At 46.6% G+C, this 25,617-nt stretch overlaps 1 protein-coding gene and 1 long non-coding RNA gene across 2 annotated transcripts in view; one reads left to right on the top strand and one right to left on the bottom strand.

Annotated features, from left to right (window-relative positions):
- Nucleotides 1–25,617, bottom strand: part of LOC141082466 (uncharacterized) — a 98,267-nt gene that overhangs the window by 19,718 nt on the left and 52,932 nt on the right. Inside the window, exons 2-5 of the mRNA XM_073566407.1 lie at nucleotides 24,872–25,021; nucleotides 24,563–24,742; nucleotides 11,879–12,002; nucleotides 11,698–11,795 (exon numbers count right to left, since the gene is read on the bottom strand). Of these exons, the coding sequence (XP_073422508.1) occupies nucleotides 11,698–11,795; nucleotides 11,879–12,002; nucleotides 24,563–24,742; nucleotides 24,872–24,949 (480 nt within the window). The 5' untranslated portion in view covers nucleotides 24,950–25,021. The remainder of the gene's footprint in view (nucleotides 1–11,697; nucleotides 11,796–11,878; nucleotides 12,003–24,562; nucleotides 24,743–24,871; nucleotides 25,022–25,617) is intronic.
- LOC141082321 (uncharacterized) lies at nucleotides 16,232–21,517 on the top strand. Its single transcript, XR_012230501.1, has 3 exons — nucleotides 16,232–16,465; nucleotides 18,886–19,315; nucleotides 19,388–21,517. It is a non-coding gene; the product is annotated as an uncharacterized lncRNA (long non-coding RNA).

Genomic DNA, 25,617 nt, shown 5'->3' with positions numbered 1-25,617 from the left:
TGGAGGAAGATGGCGCCGCAGCAGTCCTCCACAGGAACTTCACCAACGATGTGCCCTGCCTTAACTTGAGCAGAGGAGGGCAAAACACCCCGGTCAGCAAGGGGCAAGCCTAAGGCAGGACGCAGATACTGTTCAGAAGGAAATCTCCACACCGCCCGAACACCGGGTAGCGGTGACGTCACCACAGAGTAGGAAGATGGCGCCCGCAGCAGTCCTCCACAGGAACTTCACCAACGATGTGCCCTGCCTTAACTTGAGCAGAGGAGGGCAAAACACCCCGGTCAGCAAGGGGCAAGCCTAAGGCAGGACGCAGATACTGTTCAGAAGGAAATCTCCACACCGCCCGAACACCGGGTAGCGGTGACGTCACCACAGAGTAGGAAGATGGCGCCCGCAGCAGTCCTCCACAGGAACTTCACCAACGATGTGCCCTGCCTTAACTTGAGCAGAGGAGGGCGAAAACCCGCGGTCAGCAAGGGGCAAGCCTAAGGCAGGACGCAGATGCTGTTCAGAAGGAAATCTCCACACCGCCCGAACACTGGGTAGCGGTGACGTCACCACAGAGTAGGAAGATGGCGCGTGCAGCAGGCAGACACGGAACCTTCACCAGCGGTGTGCCCATGGAGTACAAGGTCAGATGAGGGTCCAGCCCCCCAGGTCTGCAAGGGGCAATCCCAAAGTCGATCCCAGAAGCCTTTCCAAAGCAATTTTCTACACCGCCCGAACATGTATATTTGGCAGAGTCATAACTCCCGACTCCACAGATTGCTGCTGTCGTAGTAGGCCCAGACCAGATAGTATGGAGATGAATGAGGGAGACCAAAGTTCAAAAATAGACTTTCCTTTACTTAACAAGACCTTGATGAGAAGTATATACATCAGATGGCAGGCACAACACTTTATGAATGCTTCTTCTGCGTTATGCAGTCAGGAACTTTCCGGTGACATGCGGCAGTACATAACATTTGTTATATGCCACAATAGTGCAGCAAACCTGAGCTAATGACCTCTTCCTGCTCTGTGTCTCCGCTATGACCCCTGCCTGGAATCCGAATTCTTACTGCCATTATATCTTTGCTTTCCTTCAGAACGTACTATCTGATGTCTCCCTCCTGACACACAACACCATATCAATTCAGGAGGACGGCAATCAGATAGACCAAAGGCCTGGATTTCTCACTTTCTGACTCATCACAAGGAAATTGTTCTCCTGTGTGGCCATGTAGCTCAGTATGAGGTCTCCCTCACAGTATGACGGCCCCACAGCACCTCACACAGTATTATGGCGAGAGATGAGCGAATATTTCAATGCTCGGCCCACGATCGCCGAATTTGCAATATTTGCTGATTTAATCACAGAATATAGCGGAAAATGCACAACACAAAAGCCGGTGTTTCCCAAGCTGTGTGGCAGTGTGGTAAACACCGGTGTAGCACTTCTGATTGGCGGTAAACATCTCCGCCGGTCACAGAGCCGTGGTTCCCACACTGTCAGAACACAGCATGACCGCTCAGCTGTGATCGGAGGTAAAAAGTTTATCTCCGGTCACTGGTGTTGTTATGGAAAGATATATGTACAGTTGTGGTCAAAAGTATTGACACCCCTGCAATTCTGTCAGATAATACTCAGTTTCTTCCTGAAAATGATTGCAAACACAAATTCTTTGGTATTATTATCTTCATTCAATTTTTCTTAAATGAAAAAACACAAAAGAGAATGAAGCAAAAAGCAAAACATTGATCATTTCACACAAAACTCCAAAAATGGGCCAGACAAAAGTATTGGCACCCTCAGACTAATACTTGGTTGCACAACCTTTAGCCAAAATAACTGCGACCAACCGCTTCCGGTAACCATCAATGAGTTTCTTACAATGCTCTGCTGGAATTTTAGACCATTCTTCTTTGGCAAACTGCTCCAGGTCCCTGATATTTGAAGGGTGCCTTCTCCAAACTGCCATTTTTAGATCTCTCCACAGGTATTCTATGGGATTCAGGTCTGGACTCATTGCTGGCCACCTTAGAAGTCTCCAGTGCTTTCTCTCAAACCATTTTCTAGTGCTTTTTGAAGTGTGTTTTGGGTCATTGTCCTGCTGGAAGACCCATGACCTCTGAGGGAGACCCAGCTTTCTCACACTGGGCCCTACATTATGCTGCAAAATTTGTTGGTAGTCTTCAGACTTCATAATGCCATGCACACGGTCAAGCAGTCCAGTGCCAGAGGCAGCAAAGCAACCCCAAAACATCAGGGAACCTTCGCCATGTTTGACTGTAGGGACCGTGTTCTTTTCTTTGAATGCCTCTTTTTTTCTCCTGTAAACTCTATGTTGATGCCTTTGCCCAAAAAGCTCTACTTTTGTCTCATCTGACCAGAGAACATTCTTCCAAAACGTTTTAGGCTTTTTCAGGTAAGTTTTGGCAAACTCAAGCCTGGCTTTTTTATGTCTCGGGGTAAGAAGTGGGGTCTTCCTGGGTCTCCTACCATACAGTCCCTTTTCATTCAGACGCCAACGGATAGTACGGGTTGACACTGTTGTACCCTCGGACTGCAGGGCACCTTGAACTTGTTTGGATGTTAGTCGAGGTTCTTTATCCAACATCCGCACAATCTTGCGTTGAAATCTCTTGTCTATTTTTCTTTTCCATCCACATCTAGGAAGGTTAGCCACAGTGCCATGGGCTTTAAACTTCTTGATGACACTGCGCACGGTAGACACAGGAACATTCAGGTCTTTGGAGATGGACTTGTAGCCTTGAGATTGCTCATGCTTCCTCACAATTTGGTTTCTCAAGTCCTCAGACAGTTCTTTGGTCTTCTTTCTTTTCTCCATGCTCAATGTGGTACACACAAGGACACAGGACAGAGGTTGAGTCAACTTTAATCCATGTCAACTGGCTGCAAGTGTGATTTAGTTATTGCCAACACCTGTTAGGTGCCACAGGTAAGTTACAGGTGCTGTTAATTACACAAATTAGAGAAGCATCACGTGATTTTTCTAACAGTGCCAATACTTTTGTCCACCCTCTTTTTTATGTTTGGTGTGGAATTATATCCAATTTGGCTTTAGGACAATTCTTTTTGTGTTTTTTCATTTAAGACAAATTAAATGAAGATAATATACCAAAGAATTTGTGTTTGCAATCATTTTCAGGAAGAAACTGAGTATTATCTGACAGAATTGCAGGGGTGTCAATACTTTTGGCCACAACTGTATATGTATTTCATCTAGATCTCACTTGCCTGCTGTAGGCTATATGCTATATACTTACAGCATATACGCTATATACTCATTCATGTGCACCTAGATATAATCACAGCTGTCCTGAACTTTATAATCAGTTGCTAATGATGACCTAACCCCATGAGCCAGGGCCTGGGGAGCTGATGTTATCTCATGATAGCATTATCTTGTGACATTTGTCCCAGACATACAGAAGAGGAAGTAAGGCCAGATGTGCCAGCCGATATCTGAACATTGCTGACATTGTAAGACAAGGGGCAGTAAATCATCTGATTCTTAAATCACCTCAGGTCGGACACCCATATATGTACATGTATTTAAACTGACCAATTAGATAAGAAGTTCAGCCTTTATGTTAATGAGTAACCACTCCTTTGTACGAACTGATAAAACCAAGTATATTCAATAAACTTCCAGAGTTTTGCTGGAATGGATTGCTGCTAACTAGGTGTGGCGTCTTTCATTCCTTGAGCGCTCAATAAGACTCAGCCACAGCACGCACGAGGGTATATCTAACTAATCAATCAAATTTCCATGCCAATTGGCGCCCAGACGCGAGGCTGTGGACGAAAACGCAAGGGGATCCTGCTGACCGGAGAGGACAGAGGTGCCGGCCAAGGCCTTGGCTCATGAGAACGGAGATTTGCGCAATTCCATAAGTAAGGTAAGAAAATCTAGTTATCTTACCTGAATGTTCCCTGTGCCCAGTCCGGGTCAGCAACTCTAGCCGGTCAGTGTGGTCACCAAACCAAGGTAGTGTAAAAAAGTCCACCCTTATCCAAACCCTGGGATAAGCTAAGTGTCTGCTGTGGTCCTGTGTGTTTTGATCCGGGAGAGAGCTGGTGGAAACACGGTGACTGATTTGTGCTTGTGGCTGCTGGGAAACTGATAACAGGGTAGTTTGACTCGCTCAGATAGGTCCTCACAAATACACCTGGACACAGGGGAAGGACAGGAGAAGCCTTGCCCAGGGACAGGTGGTGGGGTCTTACAGAGTTATCACAAGGCGAATCTCACATCAAGCTATCACAATAAACACCTGTGCATAGGAATGGACAACAGCGCCCACGCCAGGCACGCGGTGGTGTTAGCTTAGGGGAAATATTGCAAGCCAAACCACTTGACAAATTGCCACCAACACACCTGGTCACAGGGAAGGACAGGAGAAGCCGGCCCAGGTATCAGGTGGTGGCAGTTTCGTGGGATTTATCACATTCCTGTTATGGACGAGCCAGCCAGGACGTCCGAAACAGCGTGGTAAACATTCCCGGGTCACCAAGCGTAGTGCACCTAGTGTGGTTAGCAGTTATGGGTTACCAGCAGCTGTTTGACAGACGTGTCACAAAACAAGGGCTTCGATCTCTACCCAGACGTCTATATGTGCATCAACCTGTTTTTTCCACTGCAGTTCTCCACAAAGATCTGAAGCAGAAAAAGTTTTTCCTTTTTTATTGTACACTTCCTCTTTTGCCTACAGGGTGTGCCCCTGAGATATATATATATTTTTTTCATATTGTCATATTTGTACTCTGCTTTTCCCTATTTTATGCTTTATCTTGCATTTTTGGTGGAGATTATTGTTACTGTAGTGTGAGCATTTTCGGGAAAGTTGGGTCTTTTTGAGTATATCACTGCAGTCTCCGTTAGGTTTTCTTTTTCTCTCTCTTCCATTGTTCTCAGAAGATTTCACTGAGAGACGCAGGCAGAAAAAAGGGAAGTGTGTGTGTTCTGCAGTCAGCACACTTTTTATATTGTTGGAAGTGTACTTGCATCGATCTTTGATTTTTTCGAAGTGGTTTCTAAGTTTTATCAACTTTTTGATTTGTTTTTCCTTTTAAAAATCTTTTACTCCCTGATCATTTTTCTCTTTTTCTTTTGGGTTTTTCCATTTTTGAGTTTTGTTTTCAGTCTTTTTGATTTTCACTTCTCAGACATTTTTCCTTTTCCTTTATTTTGTTTAAAACAGAAATTTTGCCTGCTTTTGGTTATTCCTGTGTTCTCTTGTCAATTTTGATTTTCCATTTTGTGTCCACTACTTTTGAAATTTTTTACTAAATATTTTTGTTTTGTTTTTCATTCCGTTTTAAGCAAGTTAAAAGGGGTTGCAAAGTTTTTAAAGTTTTGATCACTTTTTTCAGTTTTTAAAACAGACATAGTATGTGGTTTTGCAAGAACAGTTTCCTTTAAAGCTGTAGCATGGCATGATGTATTGAAAGGAAAAAGGGAAGTAGCTAGTAATTGCCGTCTGCATTTCTTAAAGTGACAGCGGATTTTACAGCGTAGAAGGCGCTAACAGATAGTGTGAACAGGAAAGGATTGTTTTTTTTACGTGTAGAGAAAAAGTGTTTTCAGCGGCATTCTAATCTGTGCCGTCTGAGAGGTACCACAGATCTAAGCATGCCTTCTGTGATGGCAGAAGGGGGGCAGCAGGTCGCTCCCCCCACCATCTCCTCTCTCCCCACTCTTCCCTCCTCCCATCTCTCTCACCTCTCTCCTCCCTCTATCTCCGCTATTCTCACTCCCAACTCCCCTCTCTCATCTATTTCTCCTCCTATACCTCATCCTCCCTCACCATATCTCTCTCTCCCTCCTCTATCTTATTCATCTCCACCTATCTCTCCCCCTTCTCTCTCTCATCTCTCCTCCCTCTCCACCATCATCACCAACATCATCTCTCATCCCCCTCATCTCCACTTTCTCCTCCTCTTTTGTCTCCTCCCCACTCTCCTCCTATTCCAAATCTCTCCTCCACCCTCCCCTGCTCCTCTCTCCCCCACCCACCTCTCAGTTCATCGTCACCAGCTGGCCCAGTGCCAGATCCAGACAATGAGGTGTCCCTATTTCCACAAGGCACCCTCTCTAAAGAGACAGCTATGACACCGGGAGAAGAAAGTGAATCACTCCCCACACATAACAAAACAGGTGCCCTCCCTATACAACAGCTAGCAGAAGGGAGGTGTGTGCCATCAGAGACTGCACCTGCTAAGTCTAACACGGAGCTGCAGTCTCAGAAGGGGGGAGTACTACCCACACAATGGCACAGTTCCTCCTCTGATGAATATGAAGAGGAGATTATGCTTCATAGTACTAGGAGAAACTCACAGACACCAAGTAGGCAGAGGCAGATAGAGCCAGAACTCTTACACTATGTGCCCTTCACCCCTAGTCAGGTGTTCAGTATTCTAAGAAATCTGCCAAACCCAGATATGGACCCAATGCCATTTTACCGAAGAATGCAGCAGAGCCAGCAGACATATGCTGCAACCTGGAGTGATCTCTGGTCCATAATGGCGATAAAAGCAGGTGAAACACTCTGGCCAATCATGAAGGAACACTTCAAGCTTCCATCAGAATTAGATGTGCATTCCTGGGAATCAGGATCAAAGCTAATTGAACAGCTCAGAGAGTGGGCCAAAGCCAGACAAGCACTCAGCATGCATAACATGAGCCAGGCCGAGACAGAGTCTGTACACGAGTTTCATGGCAGAGTGAGGCAAGTATTCCAAATTTTAGGCTTCACTATTCATGATCAGATACACGGACAAATGTTGGCACAAGCCTTTGTGCATGGACTAAGAAAACCAATCAAGAAACTACTGATAGTGGCCAGGCCTGAGTACAGAACAATAGCAGTAGATGTCATGCTCGCAGTAGCCAGAAGAATTGAGTCCCTCCCAGGAGTGCAGAGGACAGGCCCTCCTGTGGTGGCCACTGACGTGAAGGAGCAACTATCACACAGAGTCAGGAGAGCTAGCAAGTGTTTCAACTGTGGCAACCTTGGCCATTTCTGGAACCAGTGCACAGCACCCCAGGAACCCAGGTCATCCCGCGGAGGAATAGGCCAAGAAAGAAACACAGAAGACAATGAAGAACCCTGTCCATAGGACAGAGGCAAACCAGGTCTGCAGACGTCACGCCCCTGACATGTGAAACCCCGTCAGCGGACCCAATACCTCAAATCACTGGGGGCTGTCATATTTTTCCTTGTGGACACTGGTGCAGTCAGAAGTGAAAATCCCCGACCCCACCAGTCTATCAGAGCACTGTGTGTCTTATATAGGGACTGCAGGTCAAGACGGACGTTCCCCAGCTTGCAAGACCCTGAGCATGTGGACACAGCCAGGAAACTCCATCCCATTCCAGTTTATGGTGGAGACCTGCCCACCACACCTGATGAGAGCAGACCTACTGCATGAACTGAAGGTGACCAAAGTGTCCCATGAAAATGTGACCTTGACCTCCTCTCCACCCCAGGCCCAGGAAGAATCAATCATGCCCATGCTGGTGGCCCTACAAGAGCCTCGCTCGAACAACCGGTTCAAGTCTACCCAAGGAGGTGCTGGACATAGCACCCGGAAGCCTGTGGTCCAAGGGAGACTTCAAGTTGTGCCAGTGTGGGTGTCACTCAAGTCTGGAACCCCGGACGCTCAGAAGGCCCAGCATCCGCTGCTCATCACCCAGAGCCAAACTGCCTCTGACCAACTGGAGGTCTAAGTGGAACTGCGGTTCAAGAAATGGCCTAAGAACTTTGGCATGGGCCAGGAAAACTCTCAACCCAGAGGGACCACATCCGCTCCGTGAGATGGCTGCACTGCTTCCAGCTCCAGCGCCAGAGGATCATCTTGGACAAGATTCTGAAGGTGCTCCCTGAAGTTAATCCAGGCCCTGGACTGGAAGACAACCACTTAGCTCCTCAAACTGGTTAACAAAAGCTGACCTGAGATCAAGCTGGGTGAAAGGAACTGCTGCAGGCTGGTAAAGAAGACGCCCCAGCAAAAAGACCCCCTGTGAGAGCAAGAAAGCTCAGCTGGACGTCATCTCTGATGAAGAGGTCACCAGTATAACGGCTTGTTTTCCTGCTGGCCCTGTGCCAGAAGATGGGAGTCACTCACGGCACTGTGAAGAGCAAGGCCAGATTGAGCCGCCTCACTCATGGGAATCATCATGCAGTCCCAGCTTTTCTCAATCAAGAGGAAGACTGTGAAAGGAGAACCAGACTGGGTTGAATGGTGCATAACCTGAGGGCTGTGAACAAAGCAACCGTGTTTGAAACCCCAGTTGTGCCAGATCTGCACACTCTGCTGACAAATGTGCCAGCCACAGCAACGGTGCTCACGGCAATGGATCTGCCTGAAGCTCTCCTCAATGTTCCCCCCCCACCTGGACGACCAGTTCCTGAAAACGCACAAGGGGGGTGCGAAACAAATGGACAGTGATGCCCAAGAGGGCCCGGAACAGCCTTTCACAGCTCGCCAGAGCATTGTCCTCCATCCCCGTCAACTGGATTGCGGAGCATGCAGAAGTCATCGACATCGCTACCTGCACAGCGCTTTCCATGTCTCCTCTACTCTGCCTGACGGAGCAGCAACGTAAGTTCTGCAAAACAGAGTCCAGTGGTGTCAAAAAGCAAGTTCCTGAAGACACCGTATCGCCCACTACATGAAACACTTGACAGATGACCGGAAGACCGCGGAGAAGATGGCTCCCTCAACAACTCCGAAGATGCAGGCCTTCCTTGGTCCAGTCTCGTACTGCAGAACTTGGATCCCTGGTGCTCCAGGCTTAATGCAGCCTCTGCACAATTGCATCAACGCATTGCAGCCTTCATCTCGTACAGGAAACTGAAAGACTTCATAGTCTCTGCGCCAGCTCTAGGCCTCCCTGACTACGAGAAGCCATCCCGTCTGTGCCGAACAGAAAAGGAAGGACAAGGATGGAGAAGGTCATGCTACTGGCCTAAAACAGACCCGCCGAGGAAAACCAGAGGCCTCTAGACTACCTCTCAGCCGGTCTGGATCCAGTTGCAAGGGGGGGCCCCTCCTGCATGAAAACAATATCTGCAGCACACGCCCTCCTGACAAGGCTGCTCTCCACCACTTTTCAGTGCTCTCAGCAGTTACCTGTCTCTACTCCCACTTCCAAGGGGTGATGCGGTTACGGACCCTCAGATGAAAAGTCTGCAAGATACTGTAGATGGCTCCAGTTTTGCAGATGATGAAAGAAGGTTCCACACGGGATGTGCAGTGACCAGCCATCAAGACATCCTATGGTCCAGAAGTTTGTCAGCCCAAGAAGCGGAACTGGTAGAGCTGACGAAAGGTCTGCCACATTGCAAGGAACAAAACTTCCAGGTACTCGCATGACATGGCACCCGACTTCAGACCCATCTGGGCTTCAAGAGACTTCATCACAGCAAGCGGATCGACCATGAAGCATCATGGAGCCATCAGAGACCTGCTGGACGCTCTTCAACTACTAAAAGTGGTGGGAGTGTTGAAGGTCAAGGCACACGGAAACCTGAACACAGTAGAGACACGGGGCATCAACAGCAGACGTGGCAGCCAAAGAAGCAGCCAAGAGGAAGACAATATGGAAAATGGGAGAGGTCGTAGAGCCGGACGGCTACTACAAGACGACTGAAGACGAGAAAGCCTGACAAAATGACTTCCCGAAGCCTGTACAAGAAGTAGCATGATCAGACTCGGAAGGAGAAGGAAAGCTGGATGCTGTAGGGCAAAAGCACTGGGCTCCAAGAAACCTGTCTACCTCAAACATGTCTACCTCAAGACGTCTACCTCAAGACAGACCCAGTCTACCTCAAAGTGTGTACCCTACGGCGGTTCAATGGGCACATGGCCCCCGCACAGAACTGACGACACAGATGAATGACCTGATTGACTGGACTCTCACCTTAACAGCCAAATTCCCAGCAGCTGTTTGGCCTCGGACAAATTCAACATCGGACAAGCGGGAAAAGTTCCCCCACATCATCTGGCCTGAAGACTTCCCAGTAAGGATCCGGTTGGCGAAGACTACTGCAAAAAAGCTACCCTCAAAAATAGTGTGCAGATATGGGGGTTCCAGAAGCAATAGCAAGTGATCAGGGACCCACATACACAGCAAACCTGACACAAGAGATCTGATCAGCAGTAGGGTTAGACTTAGGCCTACACACACTTCCCACCCCATCCTACACCATAGACTAGGTGGGACATTCAAGAGCAGCATGCTAAAAAATTTGCCCAAGAGACAGACAAACCCTGACATTAGACACTCCCATAGGCTCAGAAAAAGCTGTCACCAATATGAAACTTGATTTGGGTCTAACCCCCATGTTAGGGGTATTCTTTACTTAGCAGTTGACTATGCAAAATGATACTTTGTCTGCATGTGTAATTGAATTTATCAAGAATCTTTCTAATGTCCATTCTCGAGTTTTCTCCTTCATTGCCAGGTCCAGATTCGGTGCCTGGTATGCACACCCTGAGGTCAGGAGACTGCTGAGTGTTGGTGGAAAAAGTCCATAAAGAGAAGCACTCGATCCCAGATTTGATGGCCCTTCTCCAAGTGCTGACGCCACCAACCTGGAAGGAAAACCCCCACCTGAATCCACGCACCGCATTGCAGGAAAAGGCCTTCATACCAGAAGATACACCTGAGCTGGAATGATGCCGTGGATGACCTACCTGACTGAATAAATTACCTACCTGATAGAGAATACACATGCACTGACTGCATAGACTGCTAACTAAGAGACTTTGATTACATTGCACAAAACCCCCGTTAGGGACAGATCTCCTGACCGCCCATTTGCGAAAGTCTGTACAGAGGAGGATGTATGCGCTAGGCGTGCGACAAACCACTGGCAGCATAAAAGAGTTGCAGCGCTTTGGGCCAGGAGCAGGACTTTAGGGCAAGTGATATCTAAGGGGGGATTGTTATGGAAATATATATGTATATGTATTTCATCTAGATTTCACTTGCCTGCTATAGGCTATATACTTATATACTCTATATACTCATTCATATGCGCCTAGATATAGTCACAGCTGTCCTGAACTTTATAATCAGTTGCTAAAGATGACCTAACCCCATGAGCCAGGGCCTGGGGAGCTGATGTTAACTCATGATAGCATTGTCTTGTGACATTTGTCCCAGACATACAGAAGAGGAAGTAAGGCCAGATGTACCAGCCGATATCTGAACATTGCTGACATTGTAAGACAAGGGGCAGTAAATAATCTGATTCTTAAATCACCTCAGGTCGGACACCCATATATGTACATGTATTTAAACTGACCAATTAGATAAGAAGTTCAGCCTTTATGTTAATGAGTAACCACTCCTTTGTACGAACTGATAAAACCAAGTATATTCAATAAACTTCCAGAGTTTTGCTGGAATGGATTGCTGCTAACTAGGTGTGGCATCTTTCCTTCCTTGAGCGCTCAATAAGACTGTCTAATTAGGACAGGCCACAGCACGCACGAGGGTATATCTACCTAATCAATCAAATTTCCATGTCAGTGTCAGCTGTAATCCTGCCATCTCCACCGTTCTCATTAAACAAGTATAAAACATATAATACTGGTGGATAAAACAAGACTGAGCACAAGACCTTCACAGCTGTCTACACATCATAGAGGAGATCTCCTGACACCTTATCTCCATCTACCTGATGATCCTGAAGAGCACTGGGATCTTCTTGGTTACAGTCCTGTGGAAGAAGAGGACGGGGACATCTCTCTGGTGTTGTCCTCTTACTGGATAGATCTGGAGGAAACACATACAGGGACTGAATTCATTCTCTACATACAGATAATTATAGGCCGTGTGTATTTAGTCCTGTCTATTACCTGGTGATGTGAGGAGCTGGTGAACCTCCATTATGACGTCGTTGTAGAGATCTCTGTGTCCTTCTAAATACTTCCACTCCTCCATGGAGAAATAGACAGCGACATCCTGACACCTTATAGGAACCTGACACATACAATGATACCGTCATCCTCCTGATCCCTTAAAGTGTTACTGTATAATGTCGGTCTGTCATTCCAAGGATGTCGTTCTAAGGCTAACAACTGAAATATGCCTGAAAATGACTCCCTGCTATAGATGCTTCATTATTATTACTAACACTCTGACAATCGATCTGCTTCGACAGGTATGTGTTCTGGCTGCAATACCATCATCACACATCTTTCCTGAACCCCAATCACCCCTGAATCTGTCTGCTATCAATGGTATGTGTTCTGGTTGCAATACCATCATCACACATCTTTCCTGAACCCCAATCACCTCTGAATCTGTCTGCTATCAATGGTATGTGTTCTGCCTGCAATACTATCTCCCTTAGCATTTCCTCTTGTTACTTCTAATTAATCATCTCCTGTGTCTGCATCCAGTCCCCCTACTGCTCCTTCCTTTCAGATCACACCTGGGCCCTTTCATATGCTGTTTAGTATAAATTCAGACTAAAGCCCCCGTCACACATAGCGATGCACCAGCGATCCCGACAACGATATGACCTTGTCGGGATCGCTGGTGTGCTGCTATATAATCGCTGGTGAGCTGCCAAACAAGCAGATCTCATCAGCGATCAAGACCAGCGACGACTCGGGTAACAAGCATGCTCGTTGCTTAGTTACCCGCTGTGTACCTTGGATACCAGCGTGCTGGCGCTGGGAGCCAGTATGCAAGGTACACAGCGGGTAACTAAGCGACACGCGCACTTGTTACCCGTGGTTTACCTTGGATACCAGCTCGCTGATCGATCGTCTCATGCTGCCACACGCAGCGATGCGTGCTGGCCAGCGGGAGACTAACGATCAAAAAAATGTCCAGGGCATTCGAGCACGATCAGCGATAAATGGTGGGGGGCGGTCGCTGATACGTCACACACAGCGAGATTGCTGATGAGATCGCTGTTGCGTCACAAAACTTGTGACTCAGCAGCGACCTCGCTAGCGATCTCGCTGTGTGTGACGGGGGCTTAAGAGGTCTGCCTGACCTCGGTCTGTTATTCCAAGGATGTCTTCTAAGGATAACATCTGAAATGAGCCTGAAGTGACCAGAAGGTACGACTAACCACTGCGTTTACATGTTCTAAATTTCTTTTGCCTTCTAAATTACTCTCACCATGCTGACATACGCACTAACAGTTTTGGCTCCACTACTACTCACTCTCCTTCGATATCCACAAACCCCAGCACCCGCTAACCAAATAATAATCTCTTCTTCCCTCTGGCCTTCCCACCTGACCTCCTCTGCTGGCCTGCTCCTCGACCTCAGAGCTCTCCTAATAAAATACAAAACAAGCCACCCACCCTCCTTCTCCCACATGCTCTCCCTCTTTCTGCTTCTCCTCACTGCTGGCGACATATCTCCCAACCCTGGACCCCCACAGCCCACACCTCCCATTATTACCTCCTTCTATCGTTCCCAAACCAACACAAACACCAGAAATCTTTCCCACCTCAAATCCGTGCCCTTGACGCCCACCACCATGCTCCCACTCTCTGGATCACTCTGGAATGCCCGCTCCGTCTGCAATAAACTCCATGTGATTCACGACCTCTTTACCTCTCATAATTTTTCCTTCCTTGGCCTCACCGAAACATGGCTGACACCCTCCGACACAGCCTCCCCTGCTGAGCTGTGTTACGGCGGCTTCCACTTCACCCACACTCCTCGCCCTGGCAACAGACATGCTGGAGGAGTGGGCCTTCTCCTTTCTTCCAATTGCACCTTCAACCCAATCCCACCTCTACCCTCCCTTATCCTCCCCTCTTTTGAAGTCCACTCTGTCTGCATCTACTCTCCCTCCAACCTCCAAGTGGCCATCATATACCGACCTCCAGGCCAGACCAATGCCTTCATTGACCAATTATCCACCTGGCTCCTTCACTTTCTCTCTGCTGACATTCCCACCATCATCATGGGTGACTTCAACATCCCCATTGACACCCACCATTCATCAGCCTCCAAACTCCTGTCCCTTACTTCATCTTTTGGACTTACTCAGTGGTCCTCCTCAGCAACCCGCACAGACGGACATACATACATTAAACGTGGTCTTCACCCGCCTCTGCTCTCTTTCTAACTTCACCACCTCCCCTCTCCCTCTATCTGACCACCATCTACGCACTTTCTCATCCCTGTTCTCCACCTGTCACCCATGTCCAGCAGCATGCGCACCCCCGTACAAACCTCACATCTAGACACTCGCACACTCTCTGACTCTATTCTACCACTGTCCTCCATATCTTCGCTCCACGACACAGACACTGCAACTACTTTCTACAATGCCACTCTTGCATCAGCCATGGACTCAGTCGCCCCTGTCATGCATAACAGAGTGCGACGAATCAATAGACAACCCTGGCACAATAACACCACTAAAAAGCTTCGGCAAGCATCCAGAATTACAGAACGATGCTGGAAGAAAACACATTCGCAAGACGACTTCACTGCACTAAAACAAGCAACACTTGCATTCAAATCTGCCCTCACCTCTGCTAAACAGGCCTACTTTACATCCCTTGTATCTTCCTTATCCCACAATCCCAAACAGTTGTTCAATACTTTTAACTCCCTCCTCCGCCCACCACTGCCTCCTCCGACTTCCCTCATCTCTGCCGAGGACTTTGCCGCACACTTCAAAAACAAGATAAGCAATAAAGACTTGCCGTGTTTGGTCTAACCACCACAACCCTTTTGCACACCAGACCAATGCCCAAACCCCATAACCTCCCTATCTAACATCACTGAAGGGGAGCTTGCTCATCTTCTCTCCAAATCACACCTCACCACTTGTGCACTTGACCCTATTGCCATCCCACCTCCACCCCAACCTCACCACCACACTTATCCCATCCCTAACCCACCTCTTCAACCTATCACTAACTTCTGGTACCTTCCCTTCTGCTTTCAAACATGCCACAATCACGCCTATCCTTAAAAAGCCAACCCTCGACCCAACAGCCACGTCCAGCTATCGCCCAATATCGCTGCTCCCATTCACTTGTAAACTCCTGGAGCAGCATGTCCACGCTGAACTTTCCTCCCACCTCTTATCTAACTTGCTCTTTGACAATCTAAAATCTGGCTTCCACCACCATCAATCCACTGAGACAGCCCTGACAAAAATTACCAAAGACCTACTTACAGCAAAAGCTAACGGACAATACTCTATACTCCTCTTTCTAGACCTGTCCTCTGCTTTCAACACAGTTGACCACTGCCTCCTACTACAAATCCTCTCCTCCTTCGGCATCAAAGACCTCGCCCTATCCTGGATTTCCTCATACCTTTCCAACTGCACATTCAGGGTCTCCCACTCCCACACTACCTCCTCATCCCACCCTCTCTCTGTTGGGAGTCCTCCAAGGCTCTGTTCTAGGACCCCTACTCTTCTCAATCTATACACTTGGCCTGGGGCAACTCGTAAAGTCCCACAGATTCCAGTACCACCTTTATGCTGATGATACTCAGATCTACCTCTCTGGCCCAGACATCATCTCTCTGCTCTCCAGAATCCCGGAGTATCTATCACCTATATCCTCCTTCTCCTCTCGCTTCCTCAAACTCAACGTGGACAAATCTGAACTAATCATCGTTCCCCCCATCTCACAGATCTTCCTTAACCGACCTTTCTATAACAATTGACAACATCACACTTTCCCCACTACTGGAGGTCCGCTGCCTTGGAATAACCCTTGACTCAACCCTTTTCTTCAAACCGCACATCCAAGCTCTCTCCACCTCCTTTCGCCTCCAGCTCAAAAATATTTCCAGAATCCGTCCCTTCCTCAACCCTCAATCTACTAAGGCCTCTTTCACACTTCAGTTTTTTGCCATCAGTCACAATCCGCCAAAATTTGAAATTGGCGGATCCGCTTTTTCTTGTTGCGGATCCGCCAATTTCCCCATTGGGATACATTAGTGGCGGATTTTGACGGATGGTCGTCCGTTGCGTCCGATATTCGGCGGATCCGCAAAATTCTTTGCGGATTCTGTCTGAGGGGGACGGAGAATGTAACGTTTTTTTTCGCCGTCAAAATGGCGGATGACGGCGGATCCGCCGTCATCAGCCATGCGGTAGAATGGGGCCCTATGGGCGGCGGATCCGCCGGGATCCGCGATTTTGCGGAATCCGCCGGCAGGATCCGCAAAATCGCACTGCGCATGCCGAGAAAAAAAGATACTTTTCCAGACAGTCCCAAAACTATATAAGATGGGCTAATTGGGCCCAGACATGCAGTAGCAGCCAGACAGCAAGCAAGCCAGACCACCACCAAGCCTGCAAGACAGCCACCAAGCCTGCAAGACAGCCACCAAGCCTGCAAGACAGCCACCAAGCCTGCCAGACCACCCAGCCTGCCAGACACCCACCAAGCCTGCAGCCACAGCTATCAAGAGGCCTGCCAGTACCAGCTTTACCAAGTGTGAGTATACCTATGACATTTCTGTGTATGGCCTGCAAGTGTGTAGCGTGTGTGTGTGTGTGTGTGTGTGTGTGTGTGTGTGTGGTCTGCGAGTGTTGCATGTCTGTTTTTTTTTTTTTTTATATTTTTTTTTTCTGTTGCTTGTGTACTGCATTTTATTTTCATACAACTGTAATTATATTGTATTTTTTATGCTGTGATTGCTGCGATTGAGTGGTGTATTGTATGTGGTGTAATTGGGCCCAGACAATCCGGCACCAGCAACACTGAATACTCCAAGCAAGATATCCGACTCCAGCCTGCCTGACAGAAGATTCAACTAGAGCTATAAAACCTGTCTGCCCAGCTGCAAGTCTACCACCTGCAAGACCCCTGGAGCGTGTGTGTGTATGTGTGTGGCCTGTGTGTGCATTTTTTTTTTTTTTTTTCTTTCCATTTTTTTTTTTTTTTTTTTTCTGTTGCATGTGTACTGCTTTTTATTTTCATACAACTGTAATTATATTGTATTTTTTATGCTGTGATTGCTGCGATTGAGTGGTGTATTGTATGTGGTGTAATTGGGCCCAGACAATCCGGCACCAGCAACATTGAATACTCCAAGCAAGATATCAGACTCCAGCCTGCCTGACAGAAGATTCAACTAGAGCTATAAAACCTGTCTGCACAGCTGCAAGTCTACCACCTGCAAGACCCCTGGAGCGTGTGTGTGTGTGTGTTGCATTTTTTTTTTTTTTTCTGTTGCATGTGTACTGCATGTTATTTTCATACAACTTTAATATTGTATTTCTTGCTGTGATTGTGTGGTGTAAAGGCTGGTTTCATATTTGCACTTTATAGCGCAGTGATAACCTGCACACGTCCACCACTAATCCCCGTCCCATCTGGTCATCACCGCCTACTAGCACACATGGACGCTTGCGATCTGCACACCCTATCTTTAGTATGGGGTGCGCAGATTGCAAGCGTTCATGTGCGCTAGTAGGTGGGGATTAGTGGCGGACGTGTGCAGGAAATAGCTGCGCTATAAAGTGCAAATGTGAAACCGGCCTAAAAGGTATTGTATGTGGTGTTATTGGGCCCAGACATCTACATCAAACACCAGCCTGACTGTATCAGTCAGGCTGGTGTTTTAATGTAGATGTCTGTGCCCAATAACACCACATACAATACCATTTAGGCCGATTTCACATTTGCACTTTATAGCGCAGCGATGGCCTGCACACGTCCGCCACAAATCCCCGCCTACTAGCGCACATGAATGCTTGCGATCTGCGCACCCTATCTTTATCATAGGGTGCGTAGATGGTGCGCTGGCAGGATTTTACCATGTGCTGCGCACTTTTGAAGGTGTGCCCTTGCGCGCCAAACGCAGCATGTTGCATTTTGGCGCGCACGGCACACCTTCAAAAGTGCGCAGCACACTGTAAAATCCTGCCAGCGCACCATCTGTGCACCCTATGATAAAGATAGGGTGCGCAGATCGCAAGCATTCATGTGCAGTAGTAGGTGGGGATTTGTGGCGGACGTGTGCAGGCCATCGCTGCGCTATAAAGTGCAAATGTGAAACCGGCCTAAATGGTATTGTATGTGGTTTGTGCCCAGACATCTGGCAACAGCCACACTGAAGAAACCGAACCAGACATCAAACACCAGCCTGACTGATAGAATTTCAAACTCCGCTGCAAATCTTCCACCTGCAAGACACCTGGAGTGTGTAGCCTGGCTGTGTGTTATGCGTGTTTGCGTTTTTTTATTTTTCATGTATTGTGGTATTTAAAATAAAGAGCAGAGTAGCTCCTATTTTTTGGAAAAAAAAAAATAATAAAAAAATAAATAAATAAATTGTTTTGAAAAAATCTACTTTGTATCATTTTAAAAAAGGTAAAATTAAGTTACCATAAAGGTAATTGAAGTGTTCTGGTATACAAGTGTGGTTAAAAGTGAGATTGCAACATACCATGAAAAAATGGGTATACACAACTGAGTTTCAGGGAATTCAAAACCATGCAAACACAGTGGGTATACACAGAAATTAAACACCTTCAATCACTGGTTACATACTCTGTTGAGAGTTTCAGGGAATGCAAACACTGGTATACACAGCAATTACACACTACACGCCTTCAATCACTGGTTACACGGTGAGACCTTTAATCACTGGTTACACTCTCGGTGAGAGTTTCAGGGAATGCAAACTGGTATACACAGCAATTACACACCTTCAATTACTGGTTACACTCAGTTACAAAACACAAAGAAAGTAGGTTTACACAAAATATTAGACACCTTCAATCACTGGTTACACTCTGAGATAAGGGAATGTAGACATGCAAACACTTAAAATTGCGTATAATTAGTTTCAGGGAATTACACATACAAAATGTGTTTTTTTTTTAAACTTTCATATCATTTTCTTTCAGTTCACACAATGAAGCGCCACCATACCGGCAGACACGGCCAGCCCAACCGTAGCAGAGATTCAGACCGCAGCAGGGATCAACGCAGCAGACATGACCGGTCAGACCGCAGCAGAAACAACCCTGACCGCAGCAGAGAGGAACAGCCACACCGCGGCGTACAGGCAACCATTAGTTTCCCTGTAAGTATAAAGACCTGAAAGCTTATTATGATCCTTTGTATAGTAGCTTAACAAGTCTCTTTATACTTGCAGATCACTTCAAGCACTACCAGCAGGGTAGCAGCAGAGAGAGCCAGCCAGGCTGCAGCAGAGAGGCCCAGCCAGACCGCAACAGAGACTGCCAGCCAGGCTGCAGCAGAGAGGCCCAGCCAGACCGCAACAGAGACTGCCAGCCAGGCCGAAGCAGATACTGCCAGCCAAACATTTTCCCTGTAAGTATAAAAGCCTGAAAGCTTATTATGATACTTTGTATAGTAGCTTAACAAGTGTGTTTATACTTGCAGATCAGTTCAGGAAGCAACACAGCTGCCCCAAGCCGTAATGTCTTCTCCTGAAAGCTCCCCCTCACATCATCAGCGAGCTGAGGTAAAAAAAATTTTGTTTATTTTTTATTTAAAATAATTTTTTTGTGGTTAAAAACACTATCCTATTATGTTTTAACAGGAAGCTGATTCAGAGGAGCTTCCAGGAGGAGACGTGCAGGGTGGAGAGACACACGGAGGGGGTGCGCAGATTGTAAGTTTAGCACATACACAGATACATAATGCTACACCCAACACAAACATTCATCACAGTGCACACCATAACTGCATCCATCCAAACATTTTTTTTTTTTTTTCCCACAGTCTTCAGAATCCGGTGCCCGCACTAGAGTGACTCCCAGGACATCCCAGGGTCGTCAAGGTGATGCCTCTGGTGGTCGGCAAACGGTAAGTAACCCTATTTTGATAATTGTTTAAATGAACATCATGTGTTTGAATATAATGTAATTTTTTGCTTTTTGTTTTGTTTTTTATCTTCACAGGTTTCACAGCGTGCTCCCCGCAGACATCAGGAGGAGGGTGTCATTATTGATAGTGATGACCTCATCCATGAGGTGGAAATCCGGGAGCCGCTGTGGAACATGGCAAACCGTCTTCATGCCGACCAACCAACCACACGACGGCTCTGGGATGAAGTCTGTTCTTCAGTTATTGACAACTGGGAGGAACTCAATGCGAGGGCCAGGGATTTTGTGCGTAAGTATTACAACTTCAGTAACTTATATTTCCAGCATGTGAAGTGTTGAATACTAAACCTTTTTTTTTTTTTTTGCTTCACAGGTGACAGGGTTATCACACGGTGGCGGTCGCTCCGGGATCGCTTCAAGAGGGACTACAACAAAGAGATTCAGACCCCGAGTGGATCGTCGGGAGGACGCCGGGGACCCCAGTACAAAAACTACCAAGCCCTGGCGTTCCTGCGATCTACAATGGCGTGCAGAAGGTAAATATTCCCCAAACAATTCCTGTAGTAGAAATGTTTAACCAATTTTTTTTTCAGCAGACTTAAATTAAATATCAATATTTTTAATATACATTTTTTTCTTCTTTTTTTTTTTTTTAGCACCATCTGCAGCACTCGGGAGTCTGCATCAGAGTTGCGTCCCTCTGGAGTGATCCCTAGTGAGACCGCCCCCGGTGACCACATCGAGGTATCCGACCCCTCTGTACCTACCCTCTTGTCTGATCCCTCTATCCCCTCCACCAGCACTGGAGCAGCAGGGCAGACTTCATCACATGAAGCTGCTGGTGACGACTTGTTCCCTGTTCCCCACCCCTCAGACACTGCCGCAACATCTCGACCAACTTTTGGTTCTGGCCGGCAGCGTCTGAGGAGTCAGGAAAGGATGACCTTGTCTGACTGTTTGAGTCTAAACTCAACTGTTCAACACGGTTTCCACACTTATGGACAACGGTTATCTTCTGGGTTGACCATGATCAATCAAAGTATCATGGAACTCAGAAGATACATGGAACAGATGAGTTTAGAATCAAACCAGACACCGAGACATACCTTTTTTCAATCTGTTGTCCGGCAAATGGAAGGTTTAAGTACTCACCAGCAGATGCGTGTGATGCAAGCCTGTCAGAATGCTCTAGTGGAAGTGCTTGCTGAAGCATCTCTTCCTCCCCCTGTCTATCCTTCCACAGTCCATCCTCCCCCTGTCCATCCTCCCCCTGTCTATCCTTCCACAGTCCATCCTCCCCCCGTCCATCCTTCCACCACCATCAATCACACAGCCGTCCCTCCTCCTACCACTCCCTCTCCTTTCTCTAGTTCCCCATTCCATTCTTCCCAGTACCTACCTTCCCCATTGCATTATACCCCAATGCCCTCACCATACCCACCCCCACATACACCTTCAATGTACCCACAAACCTCGTCTGTCCATCCACTCCCGTCCCAACCACATGTGTTAAACCCCCCTTCCACTTCTGGTCCTCACCAACTCCCTCCCCAGTCCCCTACCCCCCCCCCTCGATGTGGTCAACCCTGTTAACCCCCCCTCCAATACTATCTCCACCCAACATTATCATAGTTTGTAATTTTTCTGTTGTAATATACCAAAAAAAAATTAAAAAAGTAATATACCAAAAAAAATTAAAAAAGGTAATATTATACCAAAAAAAAGTTACCAAAAAGGTAATACCAAAAAAAGTTACAAAAAAAGTTAAGAAAAAAAAAAAAAAAAAAAAAAAAAAAAATACAGTTAATACAAATTGTCAGAAATAAACTTTTTTTTCAAAAAACTTTATTGTGATGTTTATTTTTTGCTTCTTTATTCAAATTACACCAGTGGTGTAAAAGGTAAACACAACACTTGTTAACACAACACACAACCCTGGGTAATATTTCACAGTACACCGGTGGTGTACAAGGTACAAAAAAACACTTGGTAGCACAACATTTGATAACCAACACTTGTGAACATTTCAAAGTGTAAAACGCTTGGTACACAACACTTGGTAACTTTACGCTTGGTACACAACACTTGGATAACTTTACGCTTGGTACCCAACAATTGTTAACACTGCAAAGTGTAAAATTAACCAAATCACATGGTAAAACACAATGCTTGTGCAAAGCAAACACTTGGTAAAATTTCAGATAAAAAAAAAAAAAATTACTCACAATTGGTAAGAAGAAAATTATATCATGTGATATTGCCAGTCCACTTGTCCCTCTGGTGTAACAAAATAATCTGCAAAGGTATCCCTAATTCTTGCCACTGAACCAGTACTCCGAAAAGTTTGCTGCTCATAATCCCACAAGGTGGTTTCATACACATTTTCATCGATGGAAACTGGTTCCTTTGAAAGGACAAAATTGTGCAGGATTACACAGGCCTTTACCACCTCATCCACAGTCTCTGTTTTCATTTTCATGGCCGTTAACAGGACTCTCCATTTTGCAGTTAAAATTCCAAACGCGCACTCCACCACTCTGCGCGCTCTGGTTAACCGATAGTTATAGATTCTTTTCTGGTGTGTTAATCCACGACTACCATATGGCTTCAGTAGGTGTTTTGAAAGTTGAAAAGCATCGTCGCCAACGCACACAAAAGGCATTGGTGGGCCTGTTGTTCCAGGGAGTGGTCTTGGAGGTGGGAAGTTAAAATTGTCTCCATACAAGCGACGGCCCATGGTGGAACTCTTGAATACCTGTGAGTCGTTAGAACGACCGTATGCACCAATGTCCACGGCAATGAATTTGCAGTTTGCATCCGAAATGGCCATTAGCACAATGGAAAAGTATTTTTTATAGTTGTAAAACTGTGAACCAGATCCCATGGGTTTCACAATCCTGATATGCTTGCCATCCACGGCACCGATGCAGTTTGGAAACTGGCAGATATCTTGAAACTTCTCTGCAATCTCCAGCCACCTCTCCTGGGTTGGCTCTGGGATGTATTCCTCCTGTAGAGAATCCCATAATGCCCGGCAGGTCTGTTGTACAATTCCAGCAATAGTGGAAATCCCAATCCGGAACTGGAAATGGAGGGAGGTGAAGGATTCTCCAGTTGCCAGGAATCTTAAAAAAAGGGAAAAAAAGTAAAATTAATACAAACTACAAGCCATAACATAACAATAAAAGCCTGCAGAATCTGAAACATTTTAAAAGGTAGATAACTTACCGAAGGGTCACCATCAAACGCTCCGCCGGTGATATAGAAAACCGCATGTAGGTTGTCCCTTCTCCGGATTTGTTCTCCAACACGATCCACCAATATCTCAAAGAATTCCATCCGCATGCGCACGTAGTTGAAGAACTTGTCCGGATTCTCCCTCAATTCCAGGTACAGTGTGGAAAAAACGCCACGGGTGAACCTCTGCGCATTAATGGGATGAATCCACTGGCGCCGTCTCCTCATACGCAGGATTCGCAGTCTTTTCTCCCTCTCGATAGCAATAATTGCCAACCGATTCAAGTGAAGATCCAATTCCACACAGAAGCTGTCAATACTCGCAATAACTCCTTCCAGACTCGCACTAACTCCTTCCATCGCTGCCACTAGCTCTAAAACCTTTCAAAGAAATTGTATCACAACACCCTAGATATATTTCTCCCTAGTTTCCAGCATCCAATCACATTTGAGAGCATTTTCCAAGAGCGAATCATATTTGGGAGCATCCCATTTTGGAGGTGTGGAAAAACGGATCCGCAAAAAAACGGATCCTACGGACGACAAAACGGATGCAAACTGATGGTACGGATTCGTTTTGTTGAGGATCCGCAGTAAAATCGGTATGGCGGATCCTCAACAAAACGGATCCGTAGCATCAGTTTGCATCCGTTTTGTTTCCATTTTTGCGGATCCGCCATTTTCAAATTTTTGGCGGATTGTGACTGATGGCAAAAAACTGAAGTGTGAAAGAGGCCTAAACTACTTGTGCATGCCCTCATCGTCTCCCGCCTCGACTATTGCAACATCCTTTTCTGTCGCTTCCCTGCTAACACCCTTGCACCTCTCCAGTCCATCCTTAACTCTGTGCCTGACTAATTCATCTCTCTCCTCGCTACTCCCCCGCTTCTCCCCTCTGCAAATCTCTTGACTGGCTCCCATTCCCTCAGCGTATCCAATTCAAATTACTAATACTGACCTACAAGCCCATCTATAACCTGTCTCCGCCATACATCTCTGAACTAATCTCCTGATACCTTCCATCACGTAATTTCTGGTCCTCCCAAGACCTCCTTCTCTCCTCCACACTTATTCGCTCCTCACCCAACCGCCTCCAAAACTTCCCCCGAATAGCACCCATCCTCTGGAATTCCCTGCCCCAACACGTCCGGCTATTATCCACACTCGGATCCTTCTTACGGAATCTGACAACCCACCTCTTCAGGAAAGCCTACAGCCTGCAATCATCCCCGCTGCCTCCTCACCACTACTGGAGCTACCGCGTCACCATCACTGGAGCTGCTGCAACCCCCCAAACTACTGTCTCCTTCCCCACCATCCTGTAGCATGTAAGCCCGAAAGGACAGGGTCCTTTCCCCTCTGTATCAGTCTCTCATTGATAGTTTGCTTACTGTAAGTGATATCTGTAATTTGTATGGAACCCCTTCTCATGTACAGCACCATGGAACCAATGGTGCTTTATAAATAAATAATAATGTCCCAGCAGTGTCACCTCTCCAGTCAGCAGCTCAATCATCTTGTAGATGAGGTCTAGGATCTTCTGGTTATTGATGTCCTCATGGATCAGGGGGTGAGGTGGAGGCCCCGTGATTGGGCTCAGGGGTCTTCCACATCCCTCAGACACAGGGTCCTGACAGCGATCACTAGAGGTCTTCTTCACCACTGTGTAATCCTGGTTATGGAGAGACACATTAATAAATCTCACTACAGACATTCCCAGAGTCCTCACCTCTCCAGTTCTGTCCATCTGTTATTCCCATAGATAAGAATGATGTAATGTGACGTCATCAGAATCTCTCACCTCTCCAGTGAGACGGAAGAGGATCTCTAGGGTGAGGTGTAACATCCTCTCCGCCATCTTGTCTCTGTCCATATCCATCCCTGATGGGTAAATCAGGAAAACTCTCTTATGTAGAAGATCTTCACTGAGAGGATCCGATATTGTAGAGACCTGAATGAGAAGATGATCCGATGTAACATCATAAGAATCCTGTGTAATAATACAATTACTGGAGATAATAAGGGAAACATATGAGGAGATTTATTATCTTACAGGGTTTAGTTTTCTTCCCTGACATCTACTAATAAAACCTATATATTTAGGCCACAGACAACAAGCAGTTTCCTCCTCGGAGTCGGCAGCTGAACACGTTCCTCATAGACTCATCTTCCATAACGCTAATTCTCGTCTCATTACCGACACTGGAATCGGCATTAGCAATACTGCAGGAGATATTCATTACACGCGACATGAGAAATAACTCCTTCATGATGAGGACGACATCTTCATCTTCTACTGCGGCTCTAGAGACAGATGTGGCCAGAGTCGGTCACTGCCTCCATCCCCACCGGCCGTCTATATGAAGGTTTCCCGTCTTCCCCGCACTGGAATCTTCTATCCCGTTAGATCTCAGCTCTGAGTCACACACAGAAGTTTGAGGCTTTAATTAAGAAAATATTTTTAGTTTCCACAATCAACACAGACAGAAATGATCTGATCCCAAAGTCTCCATGTACAGTGATTTATGGTGATTATTTCTGGCCTTA

Source organism: Dendrobates tinctorius, unplaced genomic scaffold (assembly GCF_039654945.1).
Source record: "Dendrobates tinctorius isolate UK_male_01 unplaced genomic scaffold, ASM3965494v1 ptg000017l, whole genome shotgun sequence".
NCBI classification, from domain to species: domain Eukaryota; kingdom Metazoa; phylum Chordata; class Amphibia; order Anura; family Dendrobatidae; genus Dendrobates; species Dendrobates tinctorius.
The sequence above is the reverse complement of the archived record's forward strand: the minus strand, read 5'-3'. Positions and strand labels throughout refer to the sequence as shown.